The following is a 21,880-nucleotide window of genomic DNA, read 5'->3' as shown; positions in this document are numbered from 1 at the left end:
CAGCTCCTCGGGGAAAACAATGTGGATAACTCTCATGGGAGAAAATACACAGTGCTCTCATACGGGGAAAAACATATAGCGGTCATGGTCGACATATAGACGGTGATCTATTTATATAACAAAGACGGTCTCACTCTGAGCTCAACACAAAGACATTCTCTTCACTTACAGCTCGACATTTACTGACCATAAAATGACCTTCACTGGCGACTTTTGACTCATGGATGACATCATATATAGATACCTCCACAGCTGCTTTGTAAAGGGGCTCTTTGTGCATAGTTTGTGTGCATCATTATCTTATATATGATATAATTAGGGGAGTGCGGAGGGATATGACGGGATGAGTCATATCTCTGAGAATCACCCGAGGCATCATGGGAAACATTCAAGGCTCGTTTCCCATCAGGGTGCTAAGCGTCCAATCCCAGCAGGCCTCGTCGCCGCGTCACCCGACCTCCAACCTATCGCCCCTGAACCTGCCATGGTGGAAGGCTTATCACGTCCTCACCACTTCCTGTGCATGATACACGCACGCACACACACACACACACACACACACACACACACACATAAAGCCTCCACGTCCTTTGTGTTGAGAGATGCAGACTTAGCGTGTGCCTCTAATTGTGCGTCCTTAACTACTATTAAAATGACAAGCCTGACACATAAAGACGCTGAGTCACACGGGAAGTGAGGGCACCAATGTGCAGGAACTGTGAATGTCTAAAGAAAACCCACAACATTACTCACTAGACCCCCTCTGAATGTCACAGGGTAAAACGGTGCATTTGTTTGCACGCATATGAAACCAGATATGACTATATCTGCATTCTAATCACACGAACATCGACAAATTCCCACCAATGTAGGTCAGAGGATGTAACTCCGAATATATCGACACGCTTCAGAGAAAATATCACATGCTGACATTGTGTTACTATATATGGTGATGGAGTATTAGGGCCACTCTAGTTTTGAAAAATAAAAAAATACAGACCTGGGGGAGGGGGGGTAATATTCCAAGATTAAAATGGTAAATTTACGAGAAAAACCTTCAATGTTCTCTGAGATCAAAGTGGTAAATTTACGAGAAAAAAACACAAATTTACGAGAAAAAAACTTCAATATTCTCTGATATTATAAAGTCACAAATTTACGAGATAAAAAAATTCAGAAATGTAGTTTTCTTTAATAAATTTGTGAGTTTTCCGCATAAATGTACCACTTTATAATCTCATAAATCCAAGTTTTTTCTTGGAATATTAACCCCCTCCACCGGCTCTGTATTATTATTTTATTTACTTACAATGGCCCTAATACAACGCTGTAATATATTGTATGTGCATGAGTTTGAAAAAATAACTTTGTAAGGGTTAACTGGTGGAGTGGTACATACAGAATTAAAAACTTGACTTGTGTGTGTGGAGTGATGAAAGATGACTTCCTGCTTCTACACAAGCTCACTGACCCCACAGACTCTGCTTCAATATCTGAGACCCTGAACATGAGCAGAATGTCCTTGTGTGTTTTGAATCAGAGTGATAGCATCCTCCTGCCCTCTCCTCCTTTAATGTCCGACCCAGCTCCTCTCCACTGTGACAATGAACCTCAAAAAGTGCTGCCCCAGCTTTCTCTCTCACAGCTGCTTCCTGCTGCATTCGCTCCTCTTGACCTTTACTACCACACAAGTTTAAAAGTAGGTCACTGTGTCTGATAGGACGTGCCAGGTAGGACAGACGGACCACTTCCTGTTGTGGTTCTCTGATTCTCTGGATCACGGCCCTGCAGACACGGTCGGTCTGGAGGGTTTGACTCTTCTTCTAAAAAACTTCATGTATCCGATTCAGACACCATCCGTCATCACATGTGAGGACAGACAAAGGGGTTGAAAGCAGCAGTTAACTTACAACAAAGCTGCAGACTCACTACATCTGAATGTGTTCATTCTTCAGGTTTGTATTGTTCATTTACTGGCACTCCGTGGGATTAAAGGGTTAACTGTAGCCTCGGGAAACCTGGAATGGCTGCGACAATAAAGTCATGGAACAACACAATCCTCTACGGACTATTACTAAAATATATCTGGAAAGGAAGACACTTTTCCACAAGGCCATATAACTCATCATGTCATATTCAGAACAATTGCTCACAATCACACACTCGGGACTGACGTGCAAATCCACTAATTCACCCAATGTGTCCTTTTGTTCTTCCAATCTGACTTTTGTATCAAGACAAGTGCACTGTGGGTGTTGGAGACTGCTTTCTCCATGCATGTGCACAAGCTAAGGATGGAGTCATGGACCACATTACTCAGACTGCCATGGGGCTCTTAAATACCAACTGTTTCTGCTTCATGAAAACATCACAACCAATAACAAAGCTGCTACAACCAACGGGATACCGACTGAAACCTCAAAACCTTTGTCATGTTGTTACACTAGCCGTGTTTCCATTCAACTATCAAGCGAATTTTAAGCAAACTTTTGAGACGTTGCAAAAAAGAAATGCAAATTAGGCATGTTTTCATCAACTGGTTTGGAGCGAATAAACTAGGCTGTTTGGTCAGAAGTTGGCGCTACAGGTGTCACAGTATGTATGGCTGCAAACCGCCAGTAAGCAGAGTAGAAGAAGAAGAGGTTGCGAACTGGAAACAAAACAAGTCTTCTTCAGGAATTTGTTTCAATTGGACATGTTTTAGTTGTCAAATTTTGCTGTTTCCATACAGCGGCTTTTTGTAATTGTTTTCAATGAGAGTGAAGCATTTTGCTCGCCGCCCTGAATGCCTCAAAAAAATTCAACTCGTCCGACATCATTGCTGTTTTCTGTCATTGTGGTGACTTTTGCTGGATACCTGGAGCTTTATGACTTTACCAACCGTAGTTACCGTGACCTGAACAGAAAACAGCAGCAGGCAAACCAGTGCGATACTTGAGATTTCGGGGAAGTTGTTTTCATTCATTTAAACTGTACTATTAAATATTAGATAGCATGTTGATTTATTCATGAAATAAAAGCTGGTTGAATAATAACAGAAGTCTTCATCCTGTAGTGTTTTAAACCACTAGCTACATGTATATCAGAGAGAGAAGAAGAGGAAGCAGAACCATGACGAAGGAGGTTGGAGTTACCACGGTGATTCCTCCTGATGATTCAACTTTATCTGAAACGGCGAGTGTGACGCAGTGCGTGATGTGTTGGTTGCCTTGCAACAATTAAAAAACAAGGCAAAAGTGAGCATGGCTCACACACACATGTCCGCTCACTGCTTCCCCCTACTAAAGTAGGGCCAAAGGTTGTGCCCTTTTGGAACTAAAGGAATTAGTCTATTGAGCACAATCTAGCTTTTCATTAGCTCACCTTCCTCAGGATCATACCAAATCTGAAGTTCCTAAGTTAAATAGTTTCCAAGTTCTGCTTCGGAAACGAAAGTGTGACTTGCGAACGGACGGATGAACGGACACGTGAAGCGCTATATACCTCCGACTACGTTGTCACGGGGGTATAAAAAGACGCAGCATACTGCAAAAAACGCTCTGTCTGATCAGGGCCTTCAGGGCGGTGAAACATATTCGCTATGACAATATTTAAGTGTGAACTCCTGCTTTCATTTGTACATTTCAAACTTTACATTCTAGAAGAATAACGACTACACACGTGTCAACTTCAGATCTGAGTATGTTCACACTTTGGTTTAGTGCTTTCTGCTGGCTCTTCTGAGGCCCACTGGCTCTTCATCCATCCTCCGTCCTGCCTCCACTCGTCTCCTGTCAGGTCCTTTCTGCTCCGCTGCTCATTGAGAGGCTGAAACAGCCGAGCTAAAGTACTCACAGATGTGTGTTTCTACTAAGACCGGGCAAATCAGAACGGGCGTCAAGGACTGTAAAACTAACCGCCATGATTGGCAGGGGCTTGAAAATGAGCGCGCGTGTACGTATATATATGTGTGGTGTGTATGCATGATGTGAACAGTGTGTCTCTCTGAGTGTAGTTGGATTAAACCCACGCTCCTCTCGAGCCAAGACGTAGACAAGGCTCCTCTCTCCTGTCACTTCCCTCCCTTCGCTCCTCCTGCCAGATCTGCCCGTTCAGAGGACCAGCTCGAACGCTGAGCACATTTCTGAAAACATTTTTTTTCTCTCCTTGTCAAAGCTGATGTCGTCTCCTGAACTTCGCCCAGCTGGAGGAGCGTTACAGTCCATTGTTACCCGCTGATTTCTGCTCATGGCTCATTTTGGAGCCCACAATAATCCTGGCTTTCGTTCACCCTGGTGTGTGTGTGTGTGTGTGTGTTGCGCGTGCATGTGCATTTTTAGCTGTGCCAAGGTCTGCCGAGGCGCCACTACTGAGGTCTTGCTAAATTTTATGAATCTAATCCTTTCCACGTTCGTGATTTGGATCGTGTAGAAAGGTAACGCTTGTGTGTGTGTGTGTGTGTGTGTGTGTGTGTGTGTGTGTGTGTGTTTCCACACGTTTCCCAGAGGCAGCAGAGTTTAGCGGCGGCCTGCTGTGCTGATAGAACCAGAGCCGCCAAATAAAAAACCCAAAATAATTAACAGCCTCATTCCTGTTTCAAAGCTAATCCCCTCCCTCTCTCTCTCCCTCTCTTTGCACTCCATCTATTTTCCTCTTGACCCGAATTCAATTTTCCTTGGCTCCATCTAGCTTAGTGTAATGATGAGGGTTACGAAAGTCATCTGGCAACTGCTGCTACGAAATGTCACAGAAGTAGTGAAGAAGGTTGTAGAGTATGGATTTACAGACACACACACACACACACACTCCTGAACTAAGGCCTGACTCCATGCAATGTGTTCTTCATTAAAGGGAATCAGATTCTCCTCACTCCGCTGCCTGCTCCATTTCTCTTCTTCACAAAAACCAGAGAGGAGTGAAAAGAAGGAGCTATGTGGAGGCAAACTTTATTTGAGGGTTGGCCCCAATCAATTATAGAAAGTATTAAGTTGCAAAAACATATATATGTATTAGGGCTGTCAAATTTTTAAAATATTTAATCATTCAAGCATTTTTATCTGTTCAAAATGTACCTTAAAGGGAGATTTGTCAAGTATTTAATACTCTTATTGACACGGGAGTGGGCAAATATGTTTGCTTTATGCAAATGTATGTATATATTTATTATTGGAAATCAATTAACAACACAAAACAATGACAGATATTGTCCAGAAACCCTCACAGGTACTGCATTTAGCATAAAACAATATGCTCAAATCATAACATGGCAAACTGCAGCCCAGCAGGCAACAACAGCTGTCAGTGTGTCAGTGTGCTGACTTGACTATGACTTGCCCCAAACTGCATGTGATTATCATAAAGTGGGCATGTCTGTAAAGGGGAGACTCGCGTGTACCATAGAACCCATTTTCAGTCACATGTCAAGGTCAGAGGTCAAGGGACCCCTTTGAAAACAGGTTTTCTTCGCCAAAATGTAGAGTAAGTTTGGAGCCTTATTTAACATCCTTGGCGACAATCTAGTATGACATGGTTGGTACCAATGGATTCATTAGGTTTTTTAGTTGTATATGATGTAAGTATCCTCACTCACAGCTTTAAAACTGAGCCTGCTACAACTTCTGAAATATCGATTGGCATTAAAACGAATTTGCGTTATTATCGCGTTAACCTTGACAGCCCCACTATATCTGCATTCATGCTTTATCACTCATATCATACTTTCATACAGTTTGCATGTGTAATTGAGGTGTTTTGCGTGCACTCACTATGCAGTAGGCCACCAGGGCTCCCTGCACAAAGCCTGCCAGGACGTCGGTCGGGTGGTGCTTGTGGTCAGAGACGCGTGATAGGCCGGTGTAAAAGGCCATCATCAGCAGGGTGAACTGGAGCAGCGGGCGGAGGAGGCGAGCGCCGCGCCACGAAAACCTGGACTGGAGATAGAACTGGGGAGAGGAGAGGAGAGAGGAGAGAGGATGTTATTCATTTACTTCATGCAACAGAATAATATTTGCAAAACAAAGAATTTTCTGAGAGTGTTTAAGATGTAAAACTCACTGAACCCTCACACACACACACACACTGGGCTGTACACCTGCAGCTTGTGTGTGTGTTGGTGTGTGTATTATTACTGTCTGAGAGGTCTAGACTGAATCAAAGTGGGCAGGCCGGCCAGACCCACAAGGAAACACATGATCTCTTCCACAACACTCGGCTGGCGGAGACCCGGACATGACTGATTCATGGTTCAACATCCCAGCTGTAAAAACAGCTCGACCACAGAGAGCCACTGGAATACACACACACATATACACACACCCTACCATGAACGTTTCAGCACTTTGTTGGAATGAACTCTCTACCCTCTATTAGAGTAAATAGAAGACAAAGCGGATGCACCCCCCCTCCGCTCCAGGAACATCTCCTGGGTCATGATAAAGACGGAGAAGAGCCAAAACAGGAAGTCCAAGGCCACTTTCAGTCGTACAAGTGCAAATACACGCACGGCCCCCGCTCTCTTTTTTATCCAGCGTCCCTCAGACATCCTGTGTTTCTGCACCACTCATACCCTCAACTTCCTGTCTCTCACACCCAGTGACAGAGGAGCCTGGGAGGGCCCGCCTCAGCCAAGGTCTACCCAGCAGCCCACACCTCCAGACGGGTGTCTTATAATCAAGCTAGGCTAACAATACCTACAGACAGCAGCCGCAGCACATACTCCTGTAGGTGTGGACTGTAGGCAAAGCTCCCTCACACTTCCTCTATCATTGTTCTCCTCCTCGTGGAAGCAGAGGAAGCGATCCCTCCCATCCCTTCCAGTCTCTCCTCCCTGGCATGGGATGTTTAGACGTCAGGCTTCCTCTAGCAGCGGTTCTCAGGTAGCGGTAAGAGGACTAGTTAAGTACTGATAAGTACTTTTAGTCTGACGTCCTGCAGCCATGAACGCAACATCCATAAATAAAACCCTTCACATCCCAACATCCTAAAGCTCTTAATTTTACAGCAAGGTTTGATGGAGAGTGGGGGAGAAAGGGTGAGAACTTATCCAAAAGACAGAGTCACAGTGACCTGCCCAACGCGGCCCTATCTGACTGGAGGACGGTAAGAAAACCCAAATAAACCCGTCCAAGCCTGATTCAGCAGAAGCATGAAAAACATTCAGTCATTCAGACGGTTAAAGGGACAGTTTGGGTGTTTTTGAAGTACGGTTGTATGAGGTACTTATCTATAGTCAGTGTATTATTTACAGTAGATGACGGTCGGCGTGCCTCCAGTTTGGAGAAACTGACAGGAGTACCAGTACGGGAGCAAAGCAATACAGTGTTGTGGACGAGGGCAGCAGTAAAACGTATTTTAGACACTTACAAAATTCGATATCCATTTAAGTGTACGCTATATTTAGAATATTTCCATCGCTTTATCTCGCCGTCAGACGGCCCTTTCCTTCTCCTTTCTGACGAGGAACTGGACTGAAAGTGAAACTTATCTATGTTCTCTCCAAAGCCAGCAGGCTCAGATGACAAAAACAGTGTAGATACGTTTCACTTTGAGTTCAGTTCGCCGTCGGAAAATATTTTTAGTACTATTATTAAGTACTATATTTTAAATACTTTTAGGAGGCTAAAGTACGTTTTTCTGCCGTCCCTGACCACAGCAGTACATTGCTTAGCTTCTGTGCCGGTACTCCTGTCTGCCTCTCCAAACTGGGAGCATGCCGACCTCCATCTAAGTGAGGGATAATGTACAGCGAGATAGTCATTATTTTTGAAAGAATCCCCGAAGGGGCGATGCTGCACCCCGACGCGGAGATGAAGGGGTTTCTTTCACAAAAATGACCCTCTAGCTGTACATTATCCCGCTTATTACACGGCTACTTACTGAAGAAATCAATATTTTGACACCAAATTGATCCGCCAGAGTCCAACATCAGAGCTGCGCCCATAGCAACGGTCTGTTATACATAGCAACGGTCTGTTATAGAGAAATTACAGACCCCAGAACACCGTGATTGACCAATCAGAATCAAGTATTCAACACAGCCGTGTAATAAGTTACTGTATGTAATGTCTGACTATAAGGATCTATATACGGTATACTGTACTTGTAGCAGCAGCAGCATCATGCAGAAACCCACATCAGGTCAGTTTTTTGAAGGGCTTGAAGGTAAAAATAGCATTTTGACGCTAAAACATACTACGACCAAAATGGGAATGTTTAGATTTGAATACATATAACCTACACATATAAATAATAATAATAATAATAATGGACCCACTCTTTAAAATAGGCATTCTTGTGTTTCTCATGTGTCCACAAGAGCAGATGTTACTAACGTAACTCTAAAATCAAATAAACATGAGGACGGATAATGACTGACAGTTTAATTGTTAGCTGAGGATACAGGACATCGGCAATAAGGCCTCCAGATAATCAATATTTCCATTAGGAATTAGTGATCCTCTCATCTAAGTCTCGTCAAGAAAACAAACAAGTGTATTCCCCAAAATGTCAAATGATTCCTTTAAATGACAAATCAGTGTTATTGATTCATTTTCTGTCCATCAGATGAAGGAATGATCAATGAATCGACCACTACTAGATCGACAAATATGGATCCTCTGTTTCCCGGGCCCTTATTTGTTTGTTTCTCTTCCTCGTTACTCATCAGGGTGAGAAAGTGTCGTTCCCACAGTGTGGCTGTCACCTCTCTCTCTCTCCCTCCGACAACCCCCCAGTCTTCTACTAATTGTCACACTTTGATTTTGAAGCACTTCCTTTCCTGCCGAGCGCGTCTGCGTCTGTGACTGATGTGGTTTTGAGCTGAGATGGCACACGGATAACTGGCCCGGACGGCACGGCGCGCTGTACAGCTTCAATAACTGCCGCAGACGGCACGGGACGCTGTACAGCTTTGCTGCAGCCACAGAGAACAAGCGTGTGTGTGCATTGATGCGTCCTACTGAGCTATCTGTTGTTTTGTCTCATACGATCCAGCAGCAAAGGGCTGGTGTTGTGTCTGTGGGTGATTTGTGATAGCAAGCTGCTGGTTAAATCAAAACCAATATGTTTGTTTGCAATACAAGTGGTCGTGACCACAGCTATGCTTTTGTCTCGCAGTGTGGTGTGAACCAGAGGCGAGGATGGGAAGGGGGGGCAGGGTGGGGTGGCGTGTAAAACGAGGCCTCGCTCTCGTTCTCTCTCACTTTGTTGTGTTTTTTTTCTTTTATTGAACGCAGCAAGAAAGACGGAGGGGAGAAGATCTCTCTGGAATGAGCCAGATTCCTCCAGAAACCACCAGACTTTGTGTCGCTCTCGTCTCCATCTGTCATGGGAATCTGCTGGGACTCCGTCTGTTGTTGTGTTTTATTGTTGTTTTCCTTCAGATCTAACTATTTGAGGACGGCGAGGGTCGGAAAGGCAAATGCCTGTGTCTATTTATGTCTGAGTTGGATTCATAGAGGAGATGTTTTGAGATTGTAGACGGTCATTAAAGGGATAGTTTGGGTGTTTTGAAGTGGAATTGTATGAGCTACTTATCCATAGTCATTGAATAAGGAATACACTTGTTTGCTTTCTTGACGAGATTAGAGGATCACTCCCACTCTACCTTTAAATTCCTATTAAAAATATTGATTATCTGGAGGCCTTATTGTCTATATATCCTGTATCCTCAGCTAACAATAAACTGTCAGTCATTATCCATCCAGAAGCTGTTATATCTATGCTCTCTTCAAAGCCACCAGACTCCATTCATAAAAGCAATTTTGCCTCACAGAACACAGACTATTACATTACATACAACCCTTTCGGTTATTTCCAAACTTAGCACAGCTAACATTGACTTAGCTATTGCTGGCTTTCACATTATTTATAACCTTAATGATTAGCTTACTGTGGTAACCTACGTCACGGCTTCTTGCTAACAGCTGAGTGGGCGTCTCAATTTGAAAAGAACGCACAGGCAGTCGACCTTTAAAGAGAGCAGGATGTTCTGTGACTGTAAAACGTGACGTCACATGACGGGTTTTCAGCTGGCAAAAACAAAGAATGCCACAGATTTCTTTTTTTCCACGAGGAAAGCCTCCACCGTGGGCTTTGTTTCAGGCTGGTTTACGATTCCAAAACATCAACTACAAACTGCACAAACTCTCCTCCTCCTCGCTCTCTCTCTCTCCCTGTTCCACTGCTGCTACCACCAGCCTCCTCTGGCTGTGGTCCGCAGCTCGCCGCAGCTGGAAACACTGGTCTCTGACTAGTGTGTCACTCTGTGGTCTGGATGTCCGTTCCCTCTCTGCTTTTTATTCATCTCTCTCTTCCTCGGTCTGACCAGAGAGCAGCTGTAGGTTCACCCAGAGGCTGGGAAATACCCACAGCAGGCTCTCACTGTATGACAATACACCAAAACACACCAGAACCTCAACCGTGAGAACCGAGACCACCTCGTAACCAGCCAAGACCCAAAACCATGACTCTCCTCTCTCCCCTCTCTCTGCAGAGGAAGGAGGAGACGATAGGGAAGTTCTGAGCTGGCAATTGTCTGTGTGTGTAATTAGACTGTTTGAAATGCCTCCAGGGTGCTAACGCCCCACCCGACACCCACAACAGGTGGAGGGAGAGGGAGGCATCGAGGGAAACGGGAGAGGACAGGAAGTGCACACACAGCTGCTGCTCTGAAGAAAACAGGTGGAGTGCATCTATCCATCTCTCGGAGGAGTAAAACTCTTCATAAAGTCAGCGAGGAGACAGAAGAAGTGGAAGAACAATGTCGTTCCTTCAGGCGGTAAATCCCCTAAATCACAGCCCTGCCTTTTTTCCACGCCTCCCTCTACAATCTGTAAATCATTGTTTCCGTGGCTCGAGGCGTGTGTGTGCATGTATGAATGTGAGTGTGAGAATTTAATAGTTACTTACAGCCAGGTAGAGCATGGTAAACATTGAAAAAGAGGCATGTCCTGAGAAGAAGGATTTCCTGTGGAGAGAAAGATGATCTCCGGTCAGTTTTTCAATATAAGGAGTATTTTTTAATACAGCATACAGTAGATACATCACTAAATTCTTTAATGCTCATGTTTTAAAGCTAGAGTGAAGATACTGGTGTCATATGAAACTACAGAACCTAAGGAATCTATTGGTATCAACCATGTCATTATAGCTTGTTGGGAAGGAGGTTAAATCATGCTCCAAACTAAATTTTGGCGAGGAAAAAGGGTCCCTTGACCTCTGACCTCAAGATATGTGAATGAAAATGGGTTCTATGGGTACCCACGAGTCTCCCCTTTACATACATGCCCACTTTATGATAATAAGTAATAAATATATACATACATTTGCATAAAGCAGCATATTTGCCCCATCCCATGTTGATAAGAGTATTAAATATGCATTTTGAACAGATAAACAATGTGTGATTCATTTGAGATTAATCACGATTAAATATTTTAATTTGACAGCCCTATAATGTATGTATGTATGTATGTATGTATTGGTGTTGACACAGACCTGGCCTCCTGTACGTCGCTCTCGTCGCCAGTGCAGGTGTAGTTTGTGATGTATCCCAGCTTGCAGTCGATGGTGGAGAAGTCGGGTTTACACACGTCTAAGAAGTGGGGCCTCATGCGGCCCACCGACACCTTGGCGATGTCTGTGAACGACTGGCTGACGGCACATCCAAAGAGAAACACGCCCATCTGCAACATCACACACATTCAGGATTAGACGTAATGCCAATATTAGTTAAGCCCCGTTTCCCTGACTTCCGTTCAAACACTGCACACATGCAGTTTACTATGATAACGGTGGCAGATTTACCACTCATAATTCTTAGTAACTTCTGAAACAATGGGTCCTCGTTTATAGACAGTGGTGAACAGAAGTAGGCTTCTCATTTCTTGCCTATGACCATCAATTTTGTGGCTGAAGGGACAGCTGTTGCTAACGGATTTTACCAGCTGTAACCGTCTAAAGTTAGTTGCACAAATTGGTTGGAAACTCTGGCTGATTTTCCAATGTTTCCAGCTGACTCATGTTAACCCTGAATACCCTGTAATATGCCCGTCCAATAGTTTCATTTGACCCGAATGAAATGATTGGAAAGGCTACCTGCCTGTCTGTCTACCTGCAATATGTATGTGCAATAATCTGAACACGTATGCAAGCACACTGACCTGCTTGTAGAGGGCTGCGACGTAGGGATTCCCCACGAAAGACTTGGTTCCCTCATGTAGTTGGTGAATCCTGAAGCATTCTCCAATCACAATCTAAAAGAAAGGATTTTATTTAGATAAACATTCAGCACTGAGCGAAAATATAAGACAATTCTAGCTATGTGATGCTGCTTCATCCTACAGTCTTATATAGGTTTAAATGTAAATAACCATGCAGTAAAAAATGATAAAGTTTGAGTGTGTATCATGCAGGAAATCTAATTTAATTCCAGACTGAAGTCACAGATTGAGTAGAGAGGATGTGGAAAGGACAGACAGGAGAATGAGATTGACACAAAGACAGACAATGAGCATGGCCTGCCTTTCCCTCAGGCAGTTGTGATGTGATTATTAATGAGTGGTGATGCTCTGCTCAATGATATGATGGGGCCTTTTCATGTGGGATATGAGGGATAATGAGACAATGAAGGGGAAAGGAAAACATGAAATGATCCAGACTGGGTCAGTCAGACTGACCTGACTTTGATATAAGGAGGGTTTCTACAGGCCAGCGGTCTGTTTTAAGGCTTAAGTCGACCCCTGAATGCTGCGGTATTCCAGCCAGAAGGTTTTAAGTAGCGTTGGGGGCCCATGGAAAGACCTGGTCTACACCGAGGGGACTCACACCGAGCCAACCCTGGAGGCACGGAGATGTCAATCATACATCTGCACCACCTGGGGCATCTGACTGACGGACCGGCTGCTCTCCACCCACTAACCACATCTCCCTTTCCTTCCTCTTTCCACACAAGGCTTCACTCTTCGGCCTGCCTTCTTCTCACCCAATCTCTCAGGGAAAATATTTACCTGCTCCATCTCTGAGCCAGCAGACGCGCACGGTACCGTGAATGCAAATGAAATGTGTGCAGGCAGCTCAGAGCTTCCCAGACTAGTTAATACGGATATTGTTGTTTGTGTATTTACACGTATTGTTTGTGTATTGTTGGGCCTGATAAAACACACCTATCCTGCCTGTTGGGTGGTCAGCTGGCAGGCTCACAGCCAGAAGAAACAAACACGGCGGTGTATTAGTCTGTGTGCTATTGTCAATGAATTGTTTTGATCTGAGTTTAAGATTAGAACCACAGGAGGCTGATACAGGACGGAGGAGTTTATTTGGGTTGTTAGCATTTGCATTCAAACCTCTCCTCCCCTTCTCTATCTCCCTGTCTTGGTTTATTGGTGAGTGTCTGGTTGTCTGAGTGAAGACTGAGTGCAGAAGATTTAGCATAAGTCTTATAGTTTCATATGATGCCAGTATCTTTACATGTTAATATCGTGCTAACTTTGACAGCCCTAGTTTATGTGGATTGAATGCTTATTGAACTCCATCTCTCTATCGCTAACTCTGTTTCTCACAGTAGAAGCGTGGCCTGTCATGTCAGACACAGATACGTCTGACCAGCGGGACTGCTGGGATTTCCCTCACAGCGAATATAAACAAGAGGCCCGACTGCTACCAGAGCATGTATATATATGTGTGTGTGCGTATAGGTGCATGAGTGTGTGTGTGTGCCTTAAAGTAACGCTGTCGGCATGGCAGTAGACGACGCCACTAATGAAACACAGCTGCGTCGAGACACGCCAGCTTTGCCCACACGTGAACATGTGAGGGAACTAACTAGCAACAGTCTCCTGGTTCCAATAAGCAGAAGAGCTGAGCTGGTACAGCGTGTGTGTGTGTGTGTGTGTGTGTGTGTGTGTGTGTGTGTGTTTGCCCACCAAGCTGATGGCGAGCGGCGTCTCAGTCTGGGAACTTATGAGGGGGCTGTGCCTCATAGAGAGTCTGGGGGCTGTAAAGCTCATCTAGCCCGACCACGTGGCACTAATTGACATCCTCATACCGCACCACTCATTCTAGCATGTTTCCACTAACCCTGACACCCCCCCCACACTCTAATCTGCTGGCACTACACTGGAGCATTCCCGCTCTGCAGCAGGAGTCATGGGAATGAGGACTTCTAGCGAGACACTGCGGGCAAGGGAGAGAGCACTGACACATTGACAGGAAGTAATGCACAGGGCAGTAGAGGGCACGGAGTCAGGGTGCAGGGATACGAGTGGGAGGGAGGAGAATGGACCAGGAACTTGTAAAATCTCTTTGGCATGCATGTGTCACAAATGTCGCTTGAGGGGTGGGGGGGGTGGGGCCTCTCGCCAACACTGAGTCGCTTAGGGCCGTAATAAAAACACAAAGTGACTCGGATGACTCAAAGTTGATACGGAAGAATGACGAAGAAAACATTACAGAATGAAAGGGTAGGACATGTAGAGCACATTTATAGCAAAAGACTGGAGTGTTTTAGAAAACGCTGCATGATAAAGAAATCACTCAAACTTTCTGATTAAGGGGCTATGTTAGTGACTAAAAAAGAAGACTTTAAATTGGAGTATAAAAGCAGTAAACAAAGGGAGGTGTGAAGGTCGACTTACAGAGAAGATGGCAATAAGAATGCCGACACCACAAAGCACGGCATCGCTAATGGTGTCTCCCTCTTTTCGGGGGTAGCGGATGGACTCGTCCGAACAGTAAAACCCGCGCTGGTACGGCTTTATGGTGCTAGTCTCAATGATCAGGAAAGGCAGGCTAGCTACAAAAGACACAAGGAAAGAGAGAGAGAGAAAGAGAGAAAGACAGGAAGAGGGAGAGGAGAAAGAAAAGCACCAGGTCAGTGACACAGACATAAACGGGAGAGAACACAAGGAGCACGCTGGCCTCAGGGGATCATGGGATATGGCAGAAGTGGGTGAGGCTTGAAGGTGTCATGTATGGTCAGCTTAGAGCGAAGGAGTGATGGATCTCTAAAATCAGATGCAACTGACACTATGAATCACAATCTATGACTTAAGAGTATGGAGTCAAAAGAGTGCATTAAAAAAAATAATAATTTCACATTTATTTGTTTATTTATTTCTGTATATATTTAGTTATATATTTTTTAAATATATATATTTATTTATTACATTCAAATTCCTCTATTTTTCTGTATATTTTTATGAATTTATCTATCTTTATGTAATATCATTTACTTATATTTAACCCTTTAGTTTTCCTAATTCTTTTCCCTGTTGCTTTTGCTATTGCAAGCTGTCAATCAGCTGGTTTTGGGCGGGCCTTCCTGCCCAGGCTGAGTAGTCAATTCCTGCACACATATACTTTATTTCAAATAAAATGTAATATATTATATATAGAGTAATTTATATGCAAAAATAAATAAATATAAAAATATATATATATAAATATACACACACAGGAATAAATGTAAAAATAAATGTGAAATAAATGAAAATGCTTATAATTATTCTTTTATATTTTATTATTTGTTTCCCCCCCATTTTTTCTTTTCTAGTTGATACCATTTTATTCTAATATTTTCTTTAATTTTATTATTATCTTTTTCTGTCTGTGTTACAGAGTTTAGTGCTTGTTTTATTTTATTTATTTATTTTTTAATATATTTAAATTTTTGTATCTTCTATTTTTCTCTATAGTATGTAAAGCGCTTTTGAGAGCTTTGAAAAGCACTAATGATGTATTATTTATATTTCCACATTTATTTTCTTATTGTTTTACAGATTCATTATTTGTTATGGCCCTCTTATGACCACAGTGTATCAACCTTTCTGAACTTCATGTTGTCACTCCTTCACAGCCGCCATCATGAACCATCAGCCGTCCCGGTTTCTGCCTTCAGAGTCCCCCGAGACCGAGTGCTCATTGTGGGGGGGGGACTTACGGACACCGCGGGGAGTGTCAGCCCAACAGAAGTGAGCACTGAGGAGGGGACGGTGCTCCTCTTGTAGGGGTATATCAGGCTGGAGTCACTGCAGTAGAGACCCCGCTGGTATGGACGAACAGAGGTACGGTGCAGAACCAGGCTGGGCAGCATAGCTACACGCACACACACACACACATGAATGGATGTATGAACACACGCACACTCGCATACATAAAGCTGACTCACACACACACCTAATACAAGGAATCATAGGGCATCATACAGCTGATTGCACTTACCTGTAAGCTGAGGAAAAAATATCACATTAAAATACACTTTAACAGGTGTGTGTGTGTGTGTGTGTGTGTGCGTGTGTGTGTGTGTTCTAACATTAATCAGGACGTTTACTCAGTAAACCTCCTCCTGCTGCTGCTGTTGACAGTGTGACATCAGACTATAGAGACTTAGCATTAGGAGAACCCCCCCACCTCCTGACAGAGCAAACACACTCTGACATTCAGGGCTAGAGGTCCATTATTGGAGACAAAAGACACCCACCATCACGGTTACTATGTCAATACATAGTGAGATCTTTAGTGTTATGGACTGCAGGGGAAGAGAGTGCCATTCCAGGTAGACTGTTGTTGAAATGTCTATTTCTGAGAGAAACCATCTGTATGAAGCCACCGCCAGCTACCAGTTATCTTAGCTTATCATAGAGAGAGAAACAGCGAGCCTGGTGACAAAATCCAGGTTTTGTATGAATAAAACAAATGGAGATATAACATAATAATTACTGACCTTTTGAGGTGTTTGAAGATAAAATAAGATATAACTATATTAATCCCAAAGGAAACTCGTGTGCCAGAGATTGCTAAAAAATGACAACAACAAATGATCGTTAGTTGCAAACCTACATATTTATTTATTATTATTTTCTTTATTTCTAATTGTATTGTTATTCATATATTTTTTAAACTATTCATATTTTTAATTAATTCTTATTATTTACCTCTACATGCCAAGATGAGTATATTTTGTATAATGAAAAAAGATTAATAAATAATAAAATAAAAAGAAGTCTAAAAAATTACAGAAGAATACATAAAAAATAGTAAAAAATCAGTCTTTATGCTAAGCTAAGCTAACTGGCTGCTGGCAGTAGCCAAATATATTCACCGTACAAATATGAGTGGTATCAATCTTCTCATCTAACTCTCGGCTTGAAAGCAAATAACCGTATTTCTCAAAATGTCGAGCTATTGCTTTGATAATAGCTTACATGAGGATCTGGAGGAGCTTCGTTCAACAACAAATGGACAGAGCAGATCTCGACAAAGTTCAATGCACTCATGCACAGCCACATTTCCTTCTGATGAAGGGAAAATAAATACATATCTCCAAATCAAAGTCCTACAAATACAGGCGTGCAAAGTCTGGCTGGGACTTTCCTTTTGGGGATTTTAAAATGTGTGAATACCAAGAAAAACAGAACTAAGCCCACCCAACTCTGGAACATTTCTCGCATGAGAGCATGTTTGGCGTGCGTGGACGTACGACTGTAGTAGTGGCTCATAAATAGAGGGAGCTCAAGACACGACGGCGTCCTGAAGACCCACACACAGACCCACCAACGTATACATTCACCATCCGACTGCACAGAAACTACTCCCACATGTGGTTCGTGTGGTCGGCTCACATCACAAAGAATTTTTTGACATTTGGGTCAGAAATGTTCTGGTGAATGTTCCTGATGCGGCTGAGAACCGCGGCCGTCGTCTCACTAGCGATGGGAGACGGAGATCGTGTTACTGGTCTGCCCTGAAAAACACAGCCATCACCAGTAACCGTTGGCATGAAGACCTCAAAACACACTTTCTTATGCATTCTTGTGGACGCGCTCTCTCACAGGCTCCTTAACGTCCACACTGGGACATCTGCTCCCACTTGAAAGAAGAAAGTGTTGTCTCAGGTGTCAAAGAGTCCGTGTCCACACTAATACGGTATTTTATCCTTCTGTTTGCATTAATGCGTGTGGTGGTGGTGCTGGTGGTTTTAGACCACCAGAGGAAATTAGCATTTTGAAAGCTGTCTCCAAAAAATGAAGCTTTTTAAAAAAGTTTTGAGGTCAAGAATGAACTTTAAAACTCAACTTTCATGGACGAGGAGTCTTTAAACTAAAGTCTACATTTCCATGACAACTAACCCTACATGTCCACCAGATCCGGCGAGGACACTAGGGGACATTTTTCTATTGAAGCAGACTGTCTCTCTCTCTCTCTCTCTCTCACTGCAGTGGTTGGCAGAGGGCAGCAGATGGGATGGTCATTGAGGCTGACACCTGCACAAACAGGGTTCAGCCAGATCCAGCTCCATCTCCAGGGCTGGACCGGCTGCTGGTGGGCCCACACAGGGCCGGGCCAGGCTCAGAACCACACGGCCCACAACAGGCAGGGTTAGCTCTGGGTGAGCCTGTTCACACAGGGGGCAATATCTGTCTCTGTTTCTGTCTTTTAGTTTAACGCCCCTGTGAACTTGGGTACAGTTTACACCTTAAACACAGAGAGAACACTCCATGAAGTCCATGGACAAAATGAGTTGTGTTGGGACAACACTCAGCTGAGGAAAACAACTTTTCCTGAAATCGGATCACGCCAATCTTTGCTCTGCCTTTCCATTTTTTCTCCTCCTTCTCCGACCCTCCACTCTGGCCTACTTGTGGGGGTGGGGGGGTGGGGGGAGGGGGGATTCACATGCTAATGAGGAGAAGTGAAAGGAGGTCACGGGCTTAACAGACATGGGAAACACACACACACACGCACACTGGTGCTTAGAAGGCTAAACCGATCGGAGGACACCACCATGGGAAACTCAGGAGCTGAAGACAGAGAGGGCAAAGTGAGAGCGAGCGATCGAGCACTTCAGCACTATCTATTGAGTATTCATGAAAGCCCTCTGTCTACAGCCTTGAGATGCCCCCCCTCCCGGTATGTGGGCATACCACAGTCAGTCCATGAACCCCTCAGCAATAGCTAAACTCACTCCAGCCCGTCTGAGCGGCGTGAAGAAATATATGACCTCCTTAATGGCGACGGGATAAAGGGCGAGTGACCTTCACAGGGCCGCTGACCCAGAGAGAGAGGAGGGGGAGTGTCAGAGGAGGGGGGAGATAAAAACAGAGAGCGGAGAGAAAGAAAGAGGTGGGCTGGGCTGTAGGCTAAGGCATGTGGTGCGTCAGTGAATTAAAAAACTATTTTACAACCTCTGTCACGATGAGGTCAGGAACATTCAGTGATGCCTGAGATACTCAAACCCTCACTGAAGAAGAGGAAGCACCTGCTGCACTGTCTGTCTGCAAACTACTTCACTTCTACTACCACACAGAGGAAACTAAATGCACAATTCTAAATTATGTCAATCTATTTCCACCGATACCGATACAGATACCAGCATCAGAAATGCCTCTGATACAACCTTAAATGCTGGATCGGGTATTGGCAAGTATGTGAGTCTATGCACCGATCCGATATCACGTTATCACATCATTTATCAGCTCACTTACGTTACACAACAACAACATGTGCCACTCTCTACCTGATCCGTACATCCAGTACTGGCATTTGCAACTCTTAACGATGATTAAGATGAGAAAAAAGCTTTCTTAGCTCCTGAAAAAACAATCACTGTGTCTGAAATCTGAAATCAATGATGGAAGTAGCTAACAAGTGAGCCATCTCTCTTCTTTGTCATCTCTGTTAAAGGCCCAGACACACCAAGTAAACCAAAAAACGGTATCAGACCATCTCTAGTTTTCGCCTTCCAGGAGAAGTCGTGTGTTCTGAGCTTTTAGAGCCAATGAGCCTTATGAGCTATCAGCCACTGAGCTGATTTTAAACAGGCGTCTGAGAATAAATGAAGCCTAAAAAACCCTCAATGGAGAGGTGGAGAAAGAGAAAAAATATGAAGAATGCAGCAGGAGAAAAAACACACATCCTAAGTGGGTGGCTTGGCGAGTTTGGGGAACAGTTCTATTTGTCTTATCAGATCCTGTCATGCATCTCTCTCCTTCAGTCTAGGAGGAGAACCGCTGCAGACCACTAAACACTACGTACCACAGGTCAGAGAGAGAGAGAGAGAGAGAGAGAGTGTGTGTGTGAAAGAAGAGAGAGAGAGAGAGAGAGAGGTATTTCTTTGGTTGCTGCAGAGGTCATGGCGGGGCTTTCTGTCTGTGTGTTGTACTTATTTTCCATCCGTAAATCCTCTCACATGTTCACGCTACACTGCATGCCAGAAATCATGGCACAAAAGTATGTTTGTGTGTGTTTGCATACAGTTTGTGTTTGTAAATTTAACTTTATATTGACACAAATTTGTTTCAACCACACTGATTTCTTTAATGCAATAATGCAACTTAGGATTTTTAGGTTGTATTGGGCTCAGTTTTAAAGCTAGAGTGAAGATACTGGTATCATATGAAACTAGAAAACCTGAGGAATACAAAGGAGATTAAACTACGCTCCAAACTTGTGCTAAATTTTGGCGAGGAAAAACTGGCATGGCCATTTTCAAAGGGGTCCCTTGACCTCTGACTTCAAGATGTGTGAATGTAAACGGGTTCTATGGGTACCCACGAGTCTCCCCTTTACAGACATGCCCACTTTATGATAATCACATGCAGTTTATGGGCAAGTCATAGTCAAGTCAGCACACTGACACACTGACAGCTGTTGTTGCCTGTTGGGCTGCAGTTTGCCATGTTATGATTTGAGCATATTTTATATTTTATGCTAAATGCAGTACCTGTGAGGGTTTCTGGACAATATTTGTCATTGTTTTGTGTTGTTAATTGATTTCCAATAATAAATATATACCTTCATTTGCATAAAGCAGCATATTTTGTCCACTCCCATGTTGATAAGAGCACTAAATACTTGACAAATCTCCCTTTAAGGTACATTTTGTGATCGCGATTAAATATTTTAATCGATTGACAACCCTAGTGTTTATATTATAGGTTTTGTGTTTGTAAGTTTAACTTTAAATATGTAGCTGTGTGCATGTGAGTGTGTTGCTGGCATGTTTTTGTTTGTGAGAGAGAGATTATCCAGCCGGAGCTCGTTTGATTGGCTTTGGAGTTAAATTTGGTGTAGCGAGTTAGCTCTTAGATTAGCAGCACTAACACGACTAAGTCTAATTTTCCGGAGACATAAAGGAAAGAAATGTCTTTCATCAGCTCACTACATAGCTAGAACTCGTTAGGGTTTGTATTTTTCAACGGAGCTCATTAATATCAAGTCCAAAGTTCCTCTGTCCTGCAGTATCAGTGATCTATTATTCTCTCTCATCTTAAGACCGACTGTTCTTTGCCAGAACAGGACATAATAGCTATTCTTAAGGCAGCTAACGCTCTGCATCACTCAAAAGGTTAATTCCCCCCCGTGACACGGCACTAACACCTGCGAGAGACTATAGTGGCGAGCTTCCCGTTCTCCCACGACTCCCTCCACCTCTCCGGGTCTCTATTGACATTTTAATGGGCTTTCACGGCTCTCAGCAGCAGAATCAGAACGATATCGTGATTATGGAGAGCGAGCTGAGTGTCAGCAGGCGGAGTGAGAGGTGAATGGGAGGCGGAGCGGGGCAGAGGAAGAGGTATTGTGGTCCGCTCTAATGGAGGATTTCCTCCTCCTGTCTCTCAAGAACGCCATGTGACCCGTCCTGAGGAGGAATTCAGAGGAAGGTTAGAGGGCGGAGGCTGAGGGGGGCACTGAACTCCATAGATCGACTAGTCAATCAATCACACTTTGTCTTCTCTTCTTCTATGATTTTTCCTCACTGCTGTGCAAACAATTCAGATATCTGTTAGGGGGTTAGTTCATCTCGAGGAATTTCTCGCCACAAACCATGAAACAACCTGATCTGTGTTGTTATGACAGAGGAACCTGACTACTGTAACAGATCCATTACCATCACTTGTCTCTT

At 43.8% G+C, this 21,880-nt stretch overlaps 1 protein-coding gene across 2 annotated transcripts in view; it reads right to left on the bottom strand.

Moving 5' to 3' along the window:
- The window catches only part of plpp3 (phospholipid phosphatase 3), a 38,793-nt gene that overhangs the window by 4,349 nt on the left and 12,564 nt on the right, over positions 1 to 21,880 (bottom strand). The window contains exons 2-6 of one of the 2 annotated variants that reach the window (XM_037769100.1): positions 15,917 to 16,071; positions 12,141 to 12,233; positions 11,476 to 11,663; positions 10,888 to 10,945; positions 5,745 to 5,921 (exon numbers count right to left, since the gene is read on the bottom strand). In XM_037769100.1, coding sequence (XP_037625028.1) covers positions 5,745 to 5,921; positions 10,888 to 10,945; positions 11,476 to 11,663; positions 12,141 to 12,233; positions 15,917 to 16,071 — 671 coding nt within the window. Of the gene's footprint in view, positions 1 to 5,744; positions 5,922 to 10,887; positions 10,946 to 11,475; positions 11,664 to 12,140; positions 12,234 to 14,612; positions 14,771 to 15,916; positions 16,072 to 21,880 lie in introns of both variants that reach the window. The other variant, XM_037769099.1, reaches the window with a different exon arrangement.

Source organism: Sebastes umbrosus, chromosome 5, assembly GCF_015220745.1.
Source record: "Sebastes umbrosus isolate fSebUmb1 chromosome 5, fSebUmb1.pri, whole genome shotgun sequence".
NCBI classification, from domain to species: domain Eukaryota; kingdom Metazoa; phylum Chordata; class Actinopteri; order Perciformes; family Sebastidae; genus Sebastes; species Sebastes umbrosus.
The sequence above is the reverse complement of the archived record's forward strand: the minus strand, read 5'-3'. Positions and strand labels throughout refer to the sequence as shown.